This window comes from Vicugna pacos, chromosome 32 (genome assembly GCF_048564905.1).
Source record: "Vicugna pacos chromosome 32, VicPac4, whole genome shotgun sequence".
In the NCBI taxonomy this organism is placed as follows: domain Eukaryota; kingdom Metazoa; phylum Chordata; class Mammalia; order Artiodactyla; family Camelidae; genus Vicugna; species Vicugna pacos.
Window position 1 is genome coordinate 12889079 of NC_133018.1, and position 16052 is coordinate 12905130.

At 40.9% G+C, this 16052-nt stretch overlaps 1 protein-coding gene and 1 long non-coding RNA gene across 5 annotated transcripts in view; one reads left to right on the plus strand and one right to left on the minus strand.

Moving 5' to 3' along the window:
• The window catches only part of MED13L (mediator complex subunit 13L), a 252919-nt gene that overhangs the window by 3693 nt on the left and 233174 nt on the right, over positions 1-16052 (minus strand). For both annotated transcript variants that reach the window (XM_072953229.1, XM_072953230.1), the window contains exons 23-30: positions 15071-15259; positions 10934-11157; positions 10606-10748; positions 7871-8029; positions 6482-6658; positions 5146-5303; positions 2371-2532; positions 199-311 (exon numbers count right to left, since the gene is read on the minus strand). In XM_072953229.1, the coding sequence (XP_072809330.1) occupies positions 199-311; positions 2371-2532; positions 5146-5303; positions 6482-6658; positions 7871-8029; positions 10606-10748; positions 10934-11157; positions 15071-15259 (1325 nt within the window). The remainder of the gene's footprint in view (positions 1-198; positions 312-2370; positions 2533-5145; positions 5304-6481; positions 6659-7870; positions 8030-10605; positions 10749-10933; positions 11158-15070; positions 15260-16052) is intronic.
• On the plus strand, positions 279-15693 carry LOC140690944 (uncharacterized). Of its 3 annotated transcripts, XR_012066357.1 has the most exons (4): positions 279-365; positions 566-721; positions 6705-6790; positions 14515-15693. It is a non-coding gene; the product is annotated as an uncharacterized lncRNA (long non-coding RNA). The 3 variants fall into 3 exon arrangements; XR_012066358.1 differs by lacking the exon at positions 6705-6790; XR_012066356.1 differs by lacking the exons at positions 6705-6790; positions 14515-15693 and adding an exon at positions 3097-3350.

The window sequence follows — 16052 nt, forward strand, 5'->3', positions numbered from 1 at the left end:
GAGGTGACGAAGCATGCCCCACCGTCCGGCCTGTGCGCGCACCAGGGACTGTGGCTCTCCCTGGCCAGACAGTGCTCCACTGCACAGAAGGCAGCACCTCGTCCGTGACTACCACACTTTAATTAAACACCCTGGAAAAACAGAAGTCAAGTCTGTAATTTCAAACTGCACTGCTACGTTGCTGAGGTCTGAATCTACCTTAAAACATCAGACGTGGTTTTGGAGTCAAGAGGATGTGGAACCCGCTGAGAATTCCTGGCAGGGAGAAGTTCGTCCGTCTGTGCTACAGAAATGTGGTGATGCAGCGAAGCCTGGGAAAAGAACGAAGACAGTTATGTCCTGGTCTAGTCAACCACCGGGCCGAGGTAAGGCAGGACCACGTCTGCCAGACGCAGACGAGCTCTCAAGTCCTTATAAGCCAGGGCTTCTACAAGTCTACGAATTTTAAACTGCTCAGCAACCCCAAGGTGATCCCCACATAACTCCGTATCGTAGAGTTGGGGGAAGAAAAAGCTTAACGACTGCAAATAATTCAATAGTATCTCTCTTCTGGTTTAATCTGCAGAGGCCCCAGGCTGGACACGGCTGACTGTCCTGGTGGCGGGCTCCTCCCTCCCGACCCCACACTTCAGCGCCGGTGCTGTGCCGGCTCATCGCACCTAAAGGCCCCTGCTGTCAGCTGTCCCCTTGAAGCAGTAAGACGGATCTCTGGATTCAGCAGGTACCAGCATGCTCTATCCACTACTTAGTTCCCCATCGATGTTTAATGTACTGGTTTTAGCACAGTTTTAGTTTATTAAATAACTAAAAAATATAGTATGTAAAGAAGAGGCAATATAAATGCTTGATCCTCTATTTTTCAATTTTTAGATTAATGAGTTATGGCCTCTTCAAAAGGAATCTTATAAATGCTTTGTTTTTCAGCAGAATTATGAACCCATGGATTTGTATCAATCTGCTGCTACCACTGTTCATGTTAGTGATCAAATGATGCCATCCCTGGGCCGCAGGAACCCCTCCAAATTGGTTACTGGGTCCTCAGATAGGACTCTAATAATCTTTGGTAACTTCCTTATTTTTAGGCGTGACAAGATGTCTCACATACACCTTGAACATTTCTTACTTCAGACTGGAACCTGTCATTTCCTCAAAGAACTCTGGTTCTTTTGAATTATAAGTGTATTTAGGGACCACAACTGTCTCAAAGGTATTACTGCTGCTAAGCTATCATTGCTCCTCAGTCTTTTCAGGAGGCAGAGCTAAGAAAACAAAACAAAAAAAAAGTGTACTTTTTTTAGGAAAAAATAAATCTAGGTTCATACTGATAATTCTAATTGGAAGTAAAGACTACATGGTTTTTTATATGAATTCTCTGATTTCATAATACTGTGTTAAGTCATCAGGAAAAGAAAATGACTCAATTGTTTCTGGCTTTAACCTTCCAGATTTGCAGGTATGTCTGTGTGTGTATCTTAGTGATTACTCCATGACCATCTATTCTCCATAAAACAGTTACATAAAAATATTCCCTATTTTGTTACGAATGACTAATACTCCACCATGAGGATGTACCATATGGTTTGGTATACATTTGTTCCTAATCTTTTACATACATCATACTTGGTTTTTGCCAAAGTTTCTTTTGAATAGATTTCTAGAAGTGGGATTTCTGCATCAAAGGGAAGTGTGCGGGGCTGTGCTATCTGGCCTTCCCACCCTGTACACCAGGGCCTTCTCCCCAGGGCCCTGCCAGTAGAGTATGTTATCATGCTTTGGCTTTTTTGCCAATCTGTGGATGAGAAATGGGTTTTATTTTGTGTTCTTTCACCCAGACTGGAAGTGAGAGAGCTTTTGTTTTTAACCTTTAATTTGGATTAAAAATTCCCAAGAAACATACAGGAAGGCGGGAGCGTAGACGTGGACTCTGTAGCTGACTCCGGCCCTACTCTAGAAAAGAGCGCCGCCTGCCTGTGGCAGGGGAGGCAGAGGACAACCAGTTATCACCTCTGCCCAGGCTCAGCCTCACTGAGCGCGGTGCGATACAGACTTGGAGAAGGACCGTCACGCAGAACCCACTTGTCCTCCCTAGATGGACCTTTGGGTCGCAGGATGCCTCCTCCTCGGGTTAATATGATTCATTTCTTTGTGACACGGTTTAGGGTTCCTCTCCTAAATTCTACTTTCTCTACCTATAACTGTAAAATATCCTCAGACTGTAAGTAGATGTGAGAGAATCGGGGAACAGTACTATAATGACTAAGACATTTCTTAACAAAATTGATTTTGGTCAGTTTCGGTAAGGAATTTTACTCATCAAAGAAAAGTCACTCATCCCCCACGAACTTCAAAAAATGACACCAAACCACCAACCTTTAGGAAGAGGGGGCACTGGTTCTGAGCCTGGGGACACGATGACCAAAACCACTGGGGGAGATTCTCAGCTTTGGCAGTTGATACAAAGTACCCCAGGGCCAGAGGCTGCTGCTTCAGCTCCTCGGGTGCTTCCCTAGAGAGAAGGCGCTCACCCTGGCTCTGAAAAGTAAAGTTCCAAAAGCATGATCAGCCCCTATCGCCGAAGAAAGCTTTTTTAAAAAATTAACTTTTTTTTAAAGAAAGAAGTTGTGTTATAATTTAGATACATTAGTTCTAGGTGTACAACACCATGATTCAAATTATGGGAAATAATCACAAGTCTGGTTATCATCCACCACCATATATAGTTACAGCTTTTTTTCCCTGTGATGAGAACTTTTAAGATCTACTCTATTAGCAACTTCCAAGTATACAATATAGTAGTATTAACTAGAGTCAACCCATTGTACATGGTGCATCCCAGGACACTTATAACTGGAAGTTTGTACCTTTTGACTTTTGACCACCTTCATCCAACTTTTTATCAATTCACCTGGCACCGTGCAGTGACTAATCCCTCTCCTGGCAGCCTCTCACACAAAAATGTCAAGTGACCAAGAAAGGTCAAGAGGGGAGGCAGTCCTTCCTGCACAGATATGCGACTGCGGCTCAGGCAGAAGGTACCGGCAAAAAAAAAAGTCAGTCAAGTAAGCAGATTTCTTTTTCCTGGTTCCTTTTCTGCAGAATGTAAAGTCTGCTCCGTAGCACTGTGAGGTAACAAAGTAAAAATGGAAAGAGTGGAAGCTGACAGCGGATGGCACCACCACACCCATGTGTTCTTTCACCAGCAACCAAGCAAAAATACATGAGCGCACCTGACCATCCACTGTCAACACTTGACCAGTATCTGACCTGCCTGTGGTGTGCGATCTGCTGGTGAGGAAGCCCTGCTTCAAGTCACAGCAACCCCGGTGGTCAGGCTCCTGTGAGAGCCTCACGGTGCGTTTCTGCAACTGACATTTTCCTCATCTGTGACTGTCTTAGCTAGCTTCAAGAGATGAAAGCGTACTTTTTATGCAAGCAATAATAAGTAATCCATTTGTTCCCAAAAGCCTTCTGTTTCAAGGGGGAAAAAAAATCTCAACTACTACACCAAGTTGTATTAATTCTGAGTTGGTTAAAAAAATCAGCACTTACTGCAACCCGTAATGTCTTAATTTGGTATCAAAGAATGGTTAATGGTTCAGAAAGAGGAAATGCAGAAACTCTTACAGGTCACCTGGCTCCAGGATGCTCAGGACTGGAAAAGGCCACCTGACCAGCTTCAGCAGAGTGCTGTTTCAACTGTGACATTCAATAGCTTGAGGCCTCAGCAAAGGGACAAAATACAGCAGGCCTCTGTTTCTTAAAAAACTAACATTACACTTCAATTACCAATTCTCTGTTAATGGAGAAGCTGAATCACAACAGCTGGTACTGACAGGTCCACTGCTGTTACTTCCATTTCACAGGGAAGGTAACTAAGGCTGAGAAAAGTAAGGTAAGAAAGCTTGTCCACGGTGGTAACGCCAGTAAGACGTCAGTCAGGCTGTGATTCAGAGCTGTATTTATCAAGCTTCAGGGCACGCGTTCTTGGCTGCTGTATTTACCTCTAGAATTCGCATTAATCCTAAAGTAAAACTATTCAGTGTAAAGTTTGCGTTCTTGGTCCCGACCACTCCATCTCCAGTGAACCAATAAATTGTCATTAACTGGCAAATGACTGTGGAGGAAGTATAAAGACATTTAAAATCTCTTCCTTCCAGAAGGGAGCGATGTGAGTTGCCCTTCCATGGTGTCATCTGCTCTGTACCTCAAGTCTGCAATCTTTTCTCTTGATTGTTCTTCAGGAAACACAGGGCTGGCAGGAAAAGTCCTGCCCGACAGAAACCTGACTCCTCTAAGCACATCTTTGTGTCTAAAAGAGTGTGAGCAGAGTTGCTTACACTTGTCCAGTTTAAGACGTTAGACATAGCTATTTCTCCGTGTCTTAACCCCTCAATCTCTTAACATTTTAGGTAAAAAGTATAATACAGCAGGGAGACACGAATCACCTAGCTTTTAAACAAAGTGAACATGAGCGATGGCAGGACCTTTAACTCTTCAATCTCCGGCTAAACCACCTCCACCATCCCTGCGATATTAAAGGATGAAACTAGTTGTAAGCTCTGTTTTTTTCCCTTAATACTCTGGCATTAACCTGGACACTTCTCCGAAATCAGCCCCCTGCAGGCTCTTCCCAGTCCTGCAGGCTGGCCACAGGGAAGACCGACTGCCTAAATGAAGGCTCCATGACACGGAACAACAACAGTTAGGCTTCTTTCAGAATAATTACCCAGCGACACTGTGTTCTTCAATTAACACAGTTACTTCACGTGTTAAATATGCAGGGTTATTGAACTAGCCTCTGAAAAGCCACCATTTTGGCAAAAAAATTTAAAAATCACTGGGAAGCAGCAAGCAAAATTAATTTTTGCTCAGAAAACAATAATTGCACAAAACCCATGCCGCTGTAATAGGACTAGTCTTCTGATTAAACATACAGATCAGGAATAAGAATACATTACTTCAGAACCCCTGCCTTTATTCAAAGTGGAACCACCACAGCGTCACTTTCCCACTTGCTGTTTCTCTCGTACCAGGGACCACGACCACCAAGAAGAGAGGTGCGTGTCGTAAAAGATGATCATGCTTCTAGAGGATTTTCTTAAAGGCTGACGGTGCTTTAAACAACCCATTTCAAACTGTCCTTACCCGACTGTGCTGGAAGTGAGAGCCCACGCCAATCCCAGAAGGAGAGCCTGGGGAGGGAACTGGGGAGGAGTTGGGAGAGGAATGGAGGTTCCCAGTCATCAATATGCCAATATCATTGTCCATATCATCTGGGAATGGAAGGTCAACAAACATGTCATCTAGAGGGGAGAGGAAAAAAAAGCACAAAAATTAAAAGGAGACTCCACAGCCCCAACTTAACCAATATACTGTTTGTTGGCCTGTGACTGTTACAGGCGTGTGGTGTTAACAACTTAGTAAGATTTCATGTGTGCCCACTGGGGATAAGGCGCTGCAAACCATTCTTTCATTTTGTACTCTCTGGTGATCTCCGAATGTGAAGTATTAACAGAATGGAGAAAGAAAGAACATAAAAATTAAACTCCATACTCTGTATTGCCTCTAAAGGCACATAAAAAGATGGCAAAACAGCTAGAGCAGCAACTTAATTATTAAACAAAGTTAAAACTGACACCATCCAAGAAAACAGCAGACTCCATGTATGTGTCCAATTAACATCTAAAGTACTGAAGGCTGAATTAATGCACGTTATAGGTATGAACCTGCCCTGAAACTGGAGGCCTATTACACAAGCAGATCAAAGCATGTTTTCACTGAGAAATCCTCTCCTGTTTTATAAAAGTAAGGTGCACACAGAAAATTTGGAAAGAAAAGTGTAAAGGGGAAACCCGATCACCACGAACATTTTTGCTAAGATTCAGTGTGATCATACAACGTATGTTATACATACATACATGCAGGATGGTTTCCTTTTACCTCCCCATTTAAGGGGCGTAGCTGCTGGCAGCTGTGCAAAATTCTTAAAAAAAACAGTGCAAATGGCTACATAATAAGCATTTTACAGTTTATACGTAATCATTTCTTAACAAATGCCTTAAGATATTCAAACCAAAACAAAGCTACTCAGAATAATCAAATAAGGAGTTGTTTTAGAGCAGATTAGATTCCCTTCGACTAGCTCAAGGCAGGTGCTATCTTCGTACATTTCAAATCAGATCAAGAAATATTTATTCCAAGAGTGACAGTCATGTACAGGAGACTACCAAGCAGATATGACTTTGCCTTTAATGAAAAACAAGATAAAGTTAATTACCCAAGAGAGGAAAATGTTTACTTGGTCTTGGTAATAGTGTAAATTAAATCTTCAAAAACCACAAGGGTTTTTCAAACTTTCATATTTCGTCTGTTGTTCACGACGACACTGAAAACCTGCAGCAGCCCAATGACTGACTCCATGTGCTAGCTCTGTGTCTTGTTGAAGGAGTTAAGCTCAATACAGACAGCGTCTTCCACTCACCATTGTTGGGGCTAAACCCATCTTCATTGGGATAGTTGGCTGGAGCCACTTGGATGGTTGACGATGTTGGGAACACCAAGATGTGTGTACAAGAAGCATCCTGAGGGGTGTTAAGCTGAGATGACTGCATGTTCAGTGCAGTGCTTCGGCCAAAAACCGAGCCCATTGTGACAGCATCTTAAAAAAGGAAAAAAAACCTAATGTATCAATTCCTTTTACACAGCAGTGAACAACTCAGCAATGAAGTTTTAAGAGGACCCGAGCTGGAGCCATGCAGGTCTGACACAGCTGCTGTGAGAGATGAACACTGTAAGTTGAGTCCACTTGTTTAAATATTTCCAAGAAACTGACTCAGAGCACAAGCGATAACTGAAGCCGCATTTCACACTGGGAAGGCTAAGATAAAACTGGACTGAGTCCACCAGATATGTTTTAATTATTGAAAAAGTATCTCTAAAAATAACACTTTCTTTCCTCCTGTGATTGCTCACAATTTATAAAGGACTGATCTCCTAAATGACACAATTCTATGGAAATGGTACCATTCAACTATTAATTGTTACACCTAATATTGATTGAATGCTCACTACATGCCAGAGTCTGTGCTAAATTCTTTATTCATAGCATCTCATTCAATCATCGGGGTAGAAAGTACTATCCCCATTTCATGAGAAGGACAGAGCACAAAGAAATGCTGTAATCTGCCCAAGAGATGCAGACAATAGCTAACTCCAGGTCTGGGGAGCAGGCCGGTACAGGACATCTGTCTCTCTGGACCAATCGTAAGCAACCCCATTCTCTCACCACAACACTTGGGGTCTCTCACTTGATCAAAGAAACATTTAGATAGTAAAAACAGGTTTAAAAAGGATAACAGTGCTTAGTAATAAAATTATAAGATAGCTTAGTTGCTAATTTTTTAAAAATTCTGTGGCCACAATGTTTTGACACTTAATGCTTACTGAGAGTTACTGTGACTACCAGACCCCTGTCTGCCTCATGTTCATCCTCAACCGTGTCAGAGACTCTAAATGTCCTCAGGCTGCTTGGGGAGCCTGTCAAGTACCCAGCATGCCTGCTTCAGTCATTTCTGAAGGGCGATCTTCATGCACTAACAGAGTGGGGTCAGGCAACACTAACGCGGACCTGACGCTAAGAGCGCTCAGTCATATCCAGGACTTAGGCTCTCTCCCCAGCGATGTTCAACAAAGGTAATAAAATCATAAGTCACTCCCCTTGGAAGAGACCAAATGGTTTCCATTTTTGAGTCCGAAGTACAATCTTTTCTCATAAAGATAAAAAGGATACATTCCACACTTGTGTGTGGACTTAAGTCTGAATGCACTGAACTGCTCTGATACCTAATTAATGAAAGTATCAGAAGTTTACCTGGCATCACTACAAAGGACCCCTGGGGTTCCATGGCAACCAGGCAGGCACTAAGGATAGAAGGAGAGTCTGCGGCAGAGATTCCACACATCCGGCACACGTCCTTGAGCCGTTTGCTGATTGTCTGTAGTGAACATTCTCCAAGGAGGATACTCCAATCTGGAATCAAATATCACAGTCACACATACTCTTTAGAAATTCATACTGATGTGAGGTTTGAGCGTTTTACCAGTTCTGCCTAGTAATTGCACTTCCAGGATCGGGCCCTAAAGGGAATATGGCTTTGACATCTGTTACACTTCATTAACAAAGAAACACAGGTCTACAACTGTGTAGAAAGAAACCACATCCGAAATGACCTGTGACTCCAGCACAGACCCAGACAGACTCAGGCACTTCAACAAATGCCTTCTGATGGCGATGCCAGTCTGTTCCAGCCTTTCTCCTCTGTCTCCAGGTCTGGTTCTTGCCCTGCCCCTATCAACACTTCTTGTTAGAAGAGGGCACGGTTGGGGCGAACCTGTACTGTTTCCTGCTGTAGGTTGGTTGTTTCACGAGAGGCAAGTGGCAGAAGTGAAGTGGACCCTTCCTTAGCACGCCCGAGAGCTGATGAACAATGGGTGCAAGTAAGGTGCTCCAAATGACGTCACACTAATTGTTCAGACTAAAAAATGGGCACAAATTTTCTTCCTATTATTTGTTTACTGCCTCCAAACAAGGGCACTATGTCTACTCACAGAACCATTGAGGGTTATGTTACTCCCTGAACTGCAAAGTACTCGTCCTCTATTTTGACCCCGACACACACGGAGCATGTCACATCCCAATGACATGTCACTCCACTGCAGGCTTCCCTACTTCCATACACTTTCTGCAAACAGGCTGCTCTCCCCTTAAAAAGCAGGTGGAAGAAAAAAACGTTTCACATTTCATATTCCTAATGAGCATCAAACTGAAGTGGCTGAAATTAAAGTGGCCGGGAACATGGAGGGCGAATTTTAAAAAACCACAGAAAAATCAGATGTGAGTTCTGTATTTAAAATGCTCTCAATCTTTTGATGGAGTCCTCAGTCAAACTTATACTCCAACAGATAAGAAGAGTGTGTCTCTTCTAAAAAATATTAACACAGGAAGGCAATGGCCTTAATAATCTTCCAAAACACCAAGTGACTAGACTGTTAGGCTACATTTTTATCCCCTCTTCTTCTTTTCTATTATAGTCCGACTTTTCCCAAGGGTTAAGTGTGGCTCAAAGCCTTTAAGAAGTAAGATTGACTAAAAGGCATACTAGGAGAGAAGATAGGAATTCTGACAGAAATGAAATGATGAATCCTCTAATGTATTAGACCTCCAGGCAACTGATACAGATTCATTATAAGAATAATACTCTTTAAAAAATGAAAAGGGTAATATTTTCTATTCAGCTACAGTGTAATTCAATACTAAAAAAATTCTGTGTACAACAGATTCCTAACAAAACATTTAATACATATAATATAAGACTCGTATGAACTGCTGTTAAACCCTAATAAATAACTCACTTGGGCACCTGCTACAATGCCAGGTACATCTGTATCAGGGGTTCCACAAATACCTGATGTAACTATGTACACTCTAACGCAAGGGTCAGCAAACTATGGTCTGCAGGCCACGTTCTGCCCACCACCTGTTTGTAAACAAGGTTTTATTGGAACACAGCCACACCCATTCACTGGGGCTGCTTTGACATTACAATGGCAGAGTTGAGTAGTTACAACAGTGGATGGCCAGCCTGCAAAGTTGAAAATATTTACTATCTGGCCCTTTACAAAGAAAGTTTGCCAACTCTGCCCTAATATACTTGGCATGTACAAAACTACCAAGCTAATTTGTGACATATGCTTGCTTTTGTGTAGACCTTAGAAAAAAAACTTCTCACAAATATGCATATATTGAACTTTTTATAATGTGTCATGAATTGCTAGGGCTTAAAAAAAAATAATCTAGGCCTGTTCATACTGCTCATATAAAACTGTACAAGCAGCCAGACTAGGATAATAAATGAGCTGGGCTCGATGCCAGGCAAGGCAGCTGCCAGTGGTCAGCTGGGCTGTGTTGCAGTTACAGTGCTTTGTGACTGTTAGACTTACGATAAGGAATATAAGCAGTTGGCAGCTACACCGGGGGGTTCAACTTAAAAGAATCTGCTCTCTTAAGTTTCCAGACTGAAGAAAATCAGACAGTGGCAATGAGAACAAAGACTGCTTCAGTTTGTAACTACTCGTCCTTGTCAGTCAGGGTTCTCCTGCTGTTATGCCACCAAGACAAAAACAGACATAGAACCCATCACCGCCAACCACCCAACACAAAATGAAAGACACTGAAGGCTGTTCTCACATGACTTCTACTATCATCCATTGCCTCTGAGGTAGAATTTTCCACTTAAAATGGACTGGTTCTTCTCACTGACTCAGTATATACGTAAATGTTAGAAATTCTAATTTAAGTACCACTTTTATATTAATAAGACATTCTTTTCCTGTTGTATATATTGGGGTTCAATATTTAAGATTTTTCGGGGAACGGATGATTCTGTTACTAATGAAAAGTCTAAAAACCACTGGTTTATCCTACACGGTTAAAAGAACCAGAATACATAATCTGCTCTATTCTTACTACCAACTTTACAACTTGCTCCCTCAGCTCGGTTAAGGACACTAGCTCAGCCCTTCTCCTTTGTTGCAGGAATTTCTCACCTTTAAGCTCCCCATGGCCAAGACGCCCAAGTCGCCCGATTACAACTCTCCAGGGTAGAGATGTCATCTGAACAATGCCTATGCACCATTCCCATAACTTCTGTAGTCCAATTTTACGTGCAGACACTTTACTCCTCCGTGATCTAAAACAGAAACAGAAACGGGTTCCCCAGATCAAAGTTACCACTTAGTGAGACAAAACCAACAAAATTCCAAAGAACCCACCCACATGGTACCCACTGCATTTAGAGACAAAATTAGGACGATCCACATCTGAGAAAAGGCATAGCATCAATTTACATGCACCAAAAACACCAAGGCTCCTCACCTGTTTGGTAAAGCAATATTTACAATACAAGTTTCTAATAATTCTCCATGGAGGTCAGTGCAGGAAGCCAAAAGCCAGCGCTGGTCGTGAGACAGACAATAGCCCACAAAGAGCACGTTGTATTTCTGGCTTGCTTCACCAAACGTCTCTCCCAGCTCTGTCTGCTTGTCTTTGATTGGGGCCAATATAAAAGGAGGGGAGTAAAGCTGGATTGGGCTGGGCCGCTGAAATCAAAATCAGAATCAGTATCAACACAAAGCCACTCAACCTAACACTTGCAAGAAAACCCAGAACAGCACTGAGTGCAACCAACAGGGATAAATGACAACAGACTGCGCCTGACCAATGCTATATATATAAATAAGAATGATACAAAAAGATTGTTTAAGGTAGGGAACCCAACCAAGCCAGTATTTCCTTACTAAAAGAAATTACTATTTGAGGAAGTAAATTGACCCAACTTCTTTAGTCATTAGGAAAGTGAATTAAAACCATAGTGAGATACGAATGTCTGAAATAAAGAAAACGTCAAGTCCTGGTGAGAATACAGAGCAACTAGAACTGTCCAATGATACAATACCGCTGGAAAGGTGTCTGACAGCATCTGCTGAACTGAACATACACCCTGTGACCCTACAAAATGCACATACGTGTTCACAGAGGATGGGGATAAGAATGTTCCCAACATCAATCATAACAGCTCCAAACAGGAAAAAGCCTAAATACCCATCAACAGTGAAGTGGATAATAAACTGACAGAGTCACACAAGACAAACACTGAACAGCAGAGAGAATTAAAAAACTACCACCACAAGCAACAGAACAGAAGATTCTCAGCACCGAGTGTTAGAAGCCAGACACAAAGGACTGTAAATTACATGATTCCATCTATATAAAAATCAAAAACAGGCAAAATTATGTTGTAAGTCAGAACAGTGATTACCACTGGAGTGACTAGAAGGAACATTAGAGGCTTTCTGGATGCTTTTTATGTTTTGTTTCTTGTGCTTGTTAAATATTTTTATTTAGGGTACAAGCAATATACTTAAGACTGGCTACCTTTAAGTATGTGTATTACACTTTAATGTGTGTGTGTGCGCGTGCATGTGCGCGTGCGTAATTTAAGAAATCAAAGCACTAGCTGTTACCTAAAACAAACATTTTAGATAAACTGTGATGAAATTTAATTCTCATCTTTGTTTACTGCTATTATACACATTTCAATATCTAGTAAACTACAGCAGGGGTCGGCAAATTTAATTAAAGGACCAGACAGTAAATACTTCAGGCTTTATGAGTCTTTGTCATATAATCTTCTCTTTTTAAAACTGTAATAATCATTCTTACCTAGCTGGTCCCACAAATACAGGCTGCAGGCTGGATTTAGCCCGCAGAGTTGCCAACCCCTTGAAATACACAGCATGAGAAATAGTAATAATGGAATTATAGAATTTTAAAGCTAAGAGAGACCTTGGAAATATTTTAATCCAGTTCTTTCATTTTAGAGATACAGAGATACTTAATGATTTGCTCAAGTTTCAAAGTTAACTTCATCACTCATACATTCACTCTCCATAGACCCAGAAATTCCACTTCTAGGTATTTACCAAGAAAAATGAAAACATATATCCACACAAAAATTCATAAATAAAAGTTTAGAGCGCCATTATCCACAATAGCCAAAAAGTGGAAAAACCTATATGTCTACCCACTGATACATGGATAAACAAAATGTGGTCTATCCATACAGTGAAATATTATTTAGCCACAAAAACAAATAAAGTACTGATACATGCTATGATGTGAATGAACCCTGAAAACACTGTTAAGTTAAAGAAGTCAGAGATAAAAGCTTACATATTATACGATTCCATTTATATAAAATGTCCAGAACAGGCAACCCCCCAGAGACAGAAAGCAGACAGTGGTTGTCAGGAATTAAAGGGAGGAAAAAATGACTGACTGCTAACAGGTATAGAGTTTCTTTCTGGATTGATGAAATGTTCTAAAATTAGATAGTGGTGACAGTTGTACAACTCTGTGAATAAACTGAAAACCACTGAACTATACGAGTAAAAGGATTGATTTTATGCTTTGTGAATTACATCTCAATGAAGCTTAAAAAAAAAAAAAAGAGTCCAGATGAGGTCGCCTTAAAATTGTGTGTAAAACAAAACGTTAAATGTCAAATATTTTACAAGAAATAGGCAGCTTTTGATACATCACTCACTAGGTAACACATTATTCCCAAACTGTTTTTGAGAAGCTAGCTGTTCTATGAACAACAAAAGTGATACCAGCAATAGGACTTTTCTTCTAAAATTTGCATGACAAATACTGAAATACGCCCTTTCTTATGTGAAATGTGCTTGCACGAGACTATGCCATTGCAGAGAATGAGAATTCCCGGAGGCAGGGGCCTGGTGTTTTGTTCACTGTTGCACCATCAGCACCAAAAACAGCGCCTGGCACCCAGCAGACACTCAGCTCTATTTACTGAATGAAAATGCAAAACTCCAGCTTCAGACTGAGGGAGAGGCAGTATTTAGCAATGCGCCATTCATTACCTTAATGCAGATAAAAATTTATAAACCTCAAAAAATATTCATAACATTTGGTTCTTTGGTTTTTAATAAAATCAAATGATTGATTTCTCTCTTCCTGTTCCAAAACAAAAAAAAAGCATAGTTTTGCAATTTATTTTAATCCAAGTCCCACTTTATCTCATGAACTCTCATAGTATTCTGCCAGTACGTTATAATCGTTTAAAATGTTACATAACACCTTGGGATATCGTAATGCAGGTAGTCAGCCTTTCTTCTCTTCTAGGAAAATGGACACTATTACCAGTTATCATTTGAAATTGTGATAATTTATTACTAAAGCATAAGGAATGATTGCATCTGAATTGCAGAATAACCACAAGAAGTAAATAAGTAAAAGATTCAAAGTTTATAAAGGCACAAACTCATAATTTCTAAGCACAAATGAACAAGTAGAAACATATTTTGATTCTAGAAAAATCTAGCAGTAGATAAAAGAGATGAACAAAAACAATATGGGAGGGAGGGTAGAGCTCAGTGGTAGAGAGCATGCTTAGCCTGCACGAGTTCCTGGGTTCAATCCCTAGTGCCTCCTCCAAAAATACTTTTAAATAAATGAATAAGCAAACAAACCTAGTTACCTCCCGCCCCCCAAAAAAACCCCAGAAATAAACAATGCAAACTCAAAAGAATAAACTAACCTAAAATTGCCAAAGACAGAAATTTTCTGTACGCCCAGAATGAATGTAAAGTTGTCAGCTAAGTAGCTTCCTCTCTCGGGGCCAAGCTGACTTGACCCACGTTACAACAAATGCAGTATTAAGTAGTGCATCACTTTTTTTCACTTATAAACATTTCAAAGTTTCCCAGAAAAATTTACATTATTAACTAAAATTAGCAGTTTTTTGTGTTTTTAAGTTCTCTTATGGTGAGGAGGTGTTTGCTGGCCTTTATTAATAGGTTTCATGCAAAAGTTGTGGGAACTGAGTTTAGAAGGCTTTGAAAATTCTAAACATTGCCCTGTACATCTGTCTTCAGGATAAGGCGATTGGCAAAGCAACAGTGTACAACTTCTGATTCGGTGTTTTAAAATTCCGCTTGAAGTACACAGCGTGGGAAGTAGATTTGTGAAGATGGAGCGATTCATTTACATTCAGCAGCACCCGGACAAGGAGAGGAGAAAGCAACTCCCTCTTAGAACGTGCGTCAGAGGACGAGGGGCCCAGGCAGAGCAAGCGCACCTGCAGTGGCCGCTCCTGGCGGGGGAGAGCTGGGCCAGGGGAGAGTGACTAAGACGGAGATTAGCTTCAAGGAGTAAAGAATAAAACAAATGTAGGCAAGTCGAACGTTAGTAAGTAAAAGGGGTAAGTGTATTATTGCCTTAGGTTCTACCTCAAAAAATAGCCAGAGTGTGCCTCTTTTCTCAAAACATTATTCAAGTTCATAGAAGTAGCTCCTCTATTTTAACTTAAGGATTAAAGCAAGCTGCCGCTCTCACGTGAAGGTATGAGGCCACCAAGCAGCCACCTCTCCCGGCGTGCGTCCTTAGTGTGACAGTACTCTCTCTGCAAACTTCTGCTTTGCTGCGACCTACCTCCGGGTTCTTGAGGGTCATCTCGATGCTGGCGGCAGGCCCAAACCCGGTGAGGGACTTAATGTGGATCTGTGTAGGCAGAGGCCGCCTGCACTGGCAGTACACTGAAAACGCCATGGACTTCAAGTATTGAATGTAGAAAACTTGCTCATCCTTCATTGTCTGCAGCATGTACTGGCAAGGCACAATCTGCAGACACAAATATAAACACTACTCGAAAGAGATCTAATATGGCAACAGGAAAGCTGGGAAATGAAATGGCATGAATTCTTTACTTGCGCGGGGAAGGGAACTGTGGTCTTAAAATACAGACATGCCAAACATGATATAATTCCCCTTAACTGCTTTCAGTGACAGAGTCCTATATTCCAAATGTACACCAGCAATTTAAGAAGAGGTGCCCCTTTGCCGGTCAAGTCACACTGTTGCTTAGAAATTACCCTGCTCCCATTTTAGGGATAAATTCTCGATTTATCGTTGCTATGCTCTGAAACTTAAAGACTTGCTTTTTGATATATTTCTCATTTTTATAATGTATACACATAGTATACATAGAATCTTTGGAATTACTGTCTATTCATTTGAGACAAACTTTAAATCCATAAAAAACTATCAACAACCTATTCTGGTAACTTTAATTTCAATCTTTTGATTCTGTAAGATGGCTTTAATTAAAGCGACAGTAAAACAAAATCCAAACATTCAAGAATATAATTTTTTACCTATTAATTATAAATTTAAAAAAATTACTACACTATAAAGCTGATGAGGGTTCAGTGACAATGGATATACGCTCACTCACTGCTGAAGGAAATGTAAGTAGCTATAGCCTTTTGGGAAAGGAATGTGACATTAGTTATCAGTATCTTTATCTAAGAATTCACTTTAAGAAATGACCTGAAATGTGAAAAAGAGATTATTCATAAAGATGTTATTATGGTTGTATTTATAATAGTGAAAAGGTAGAAAAAAGTAATCATAC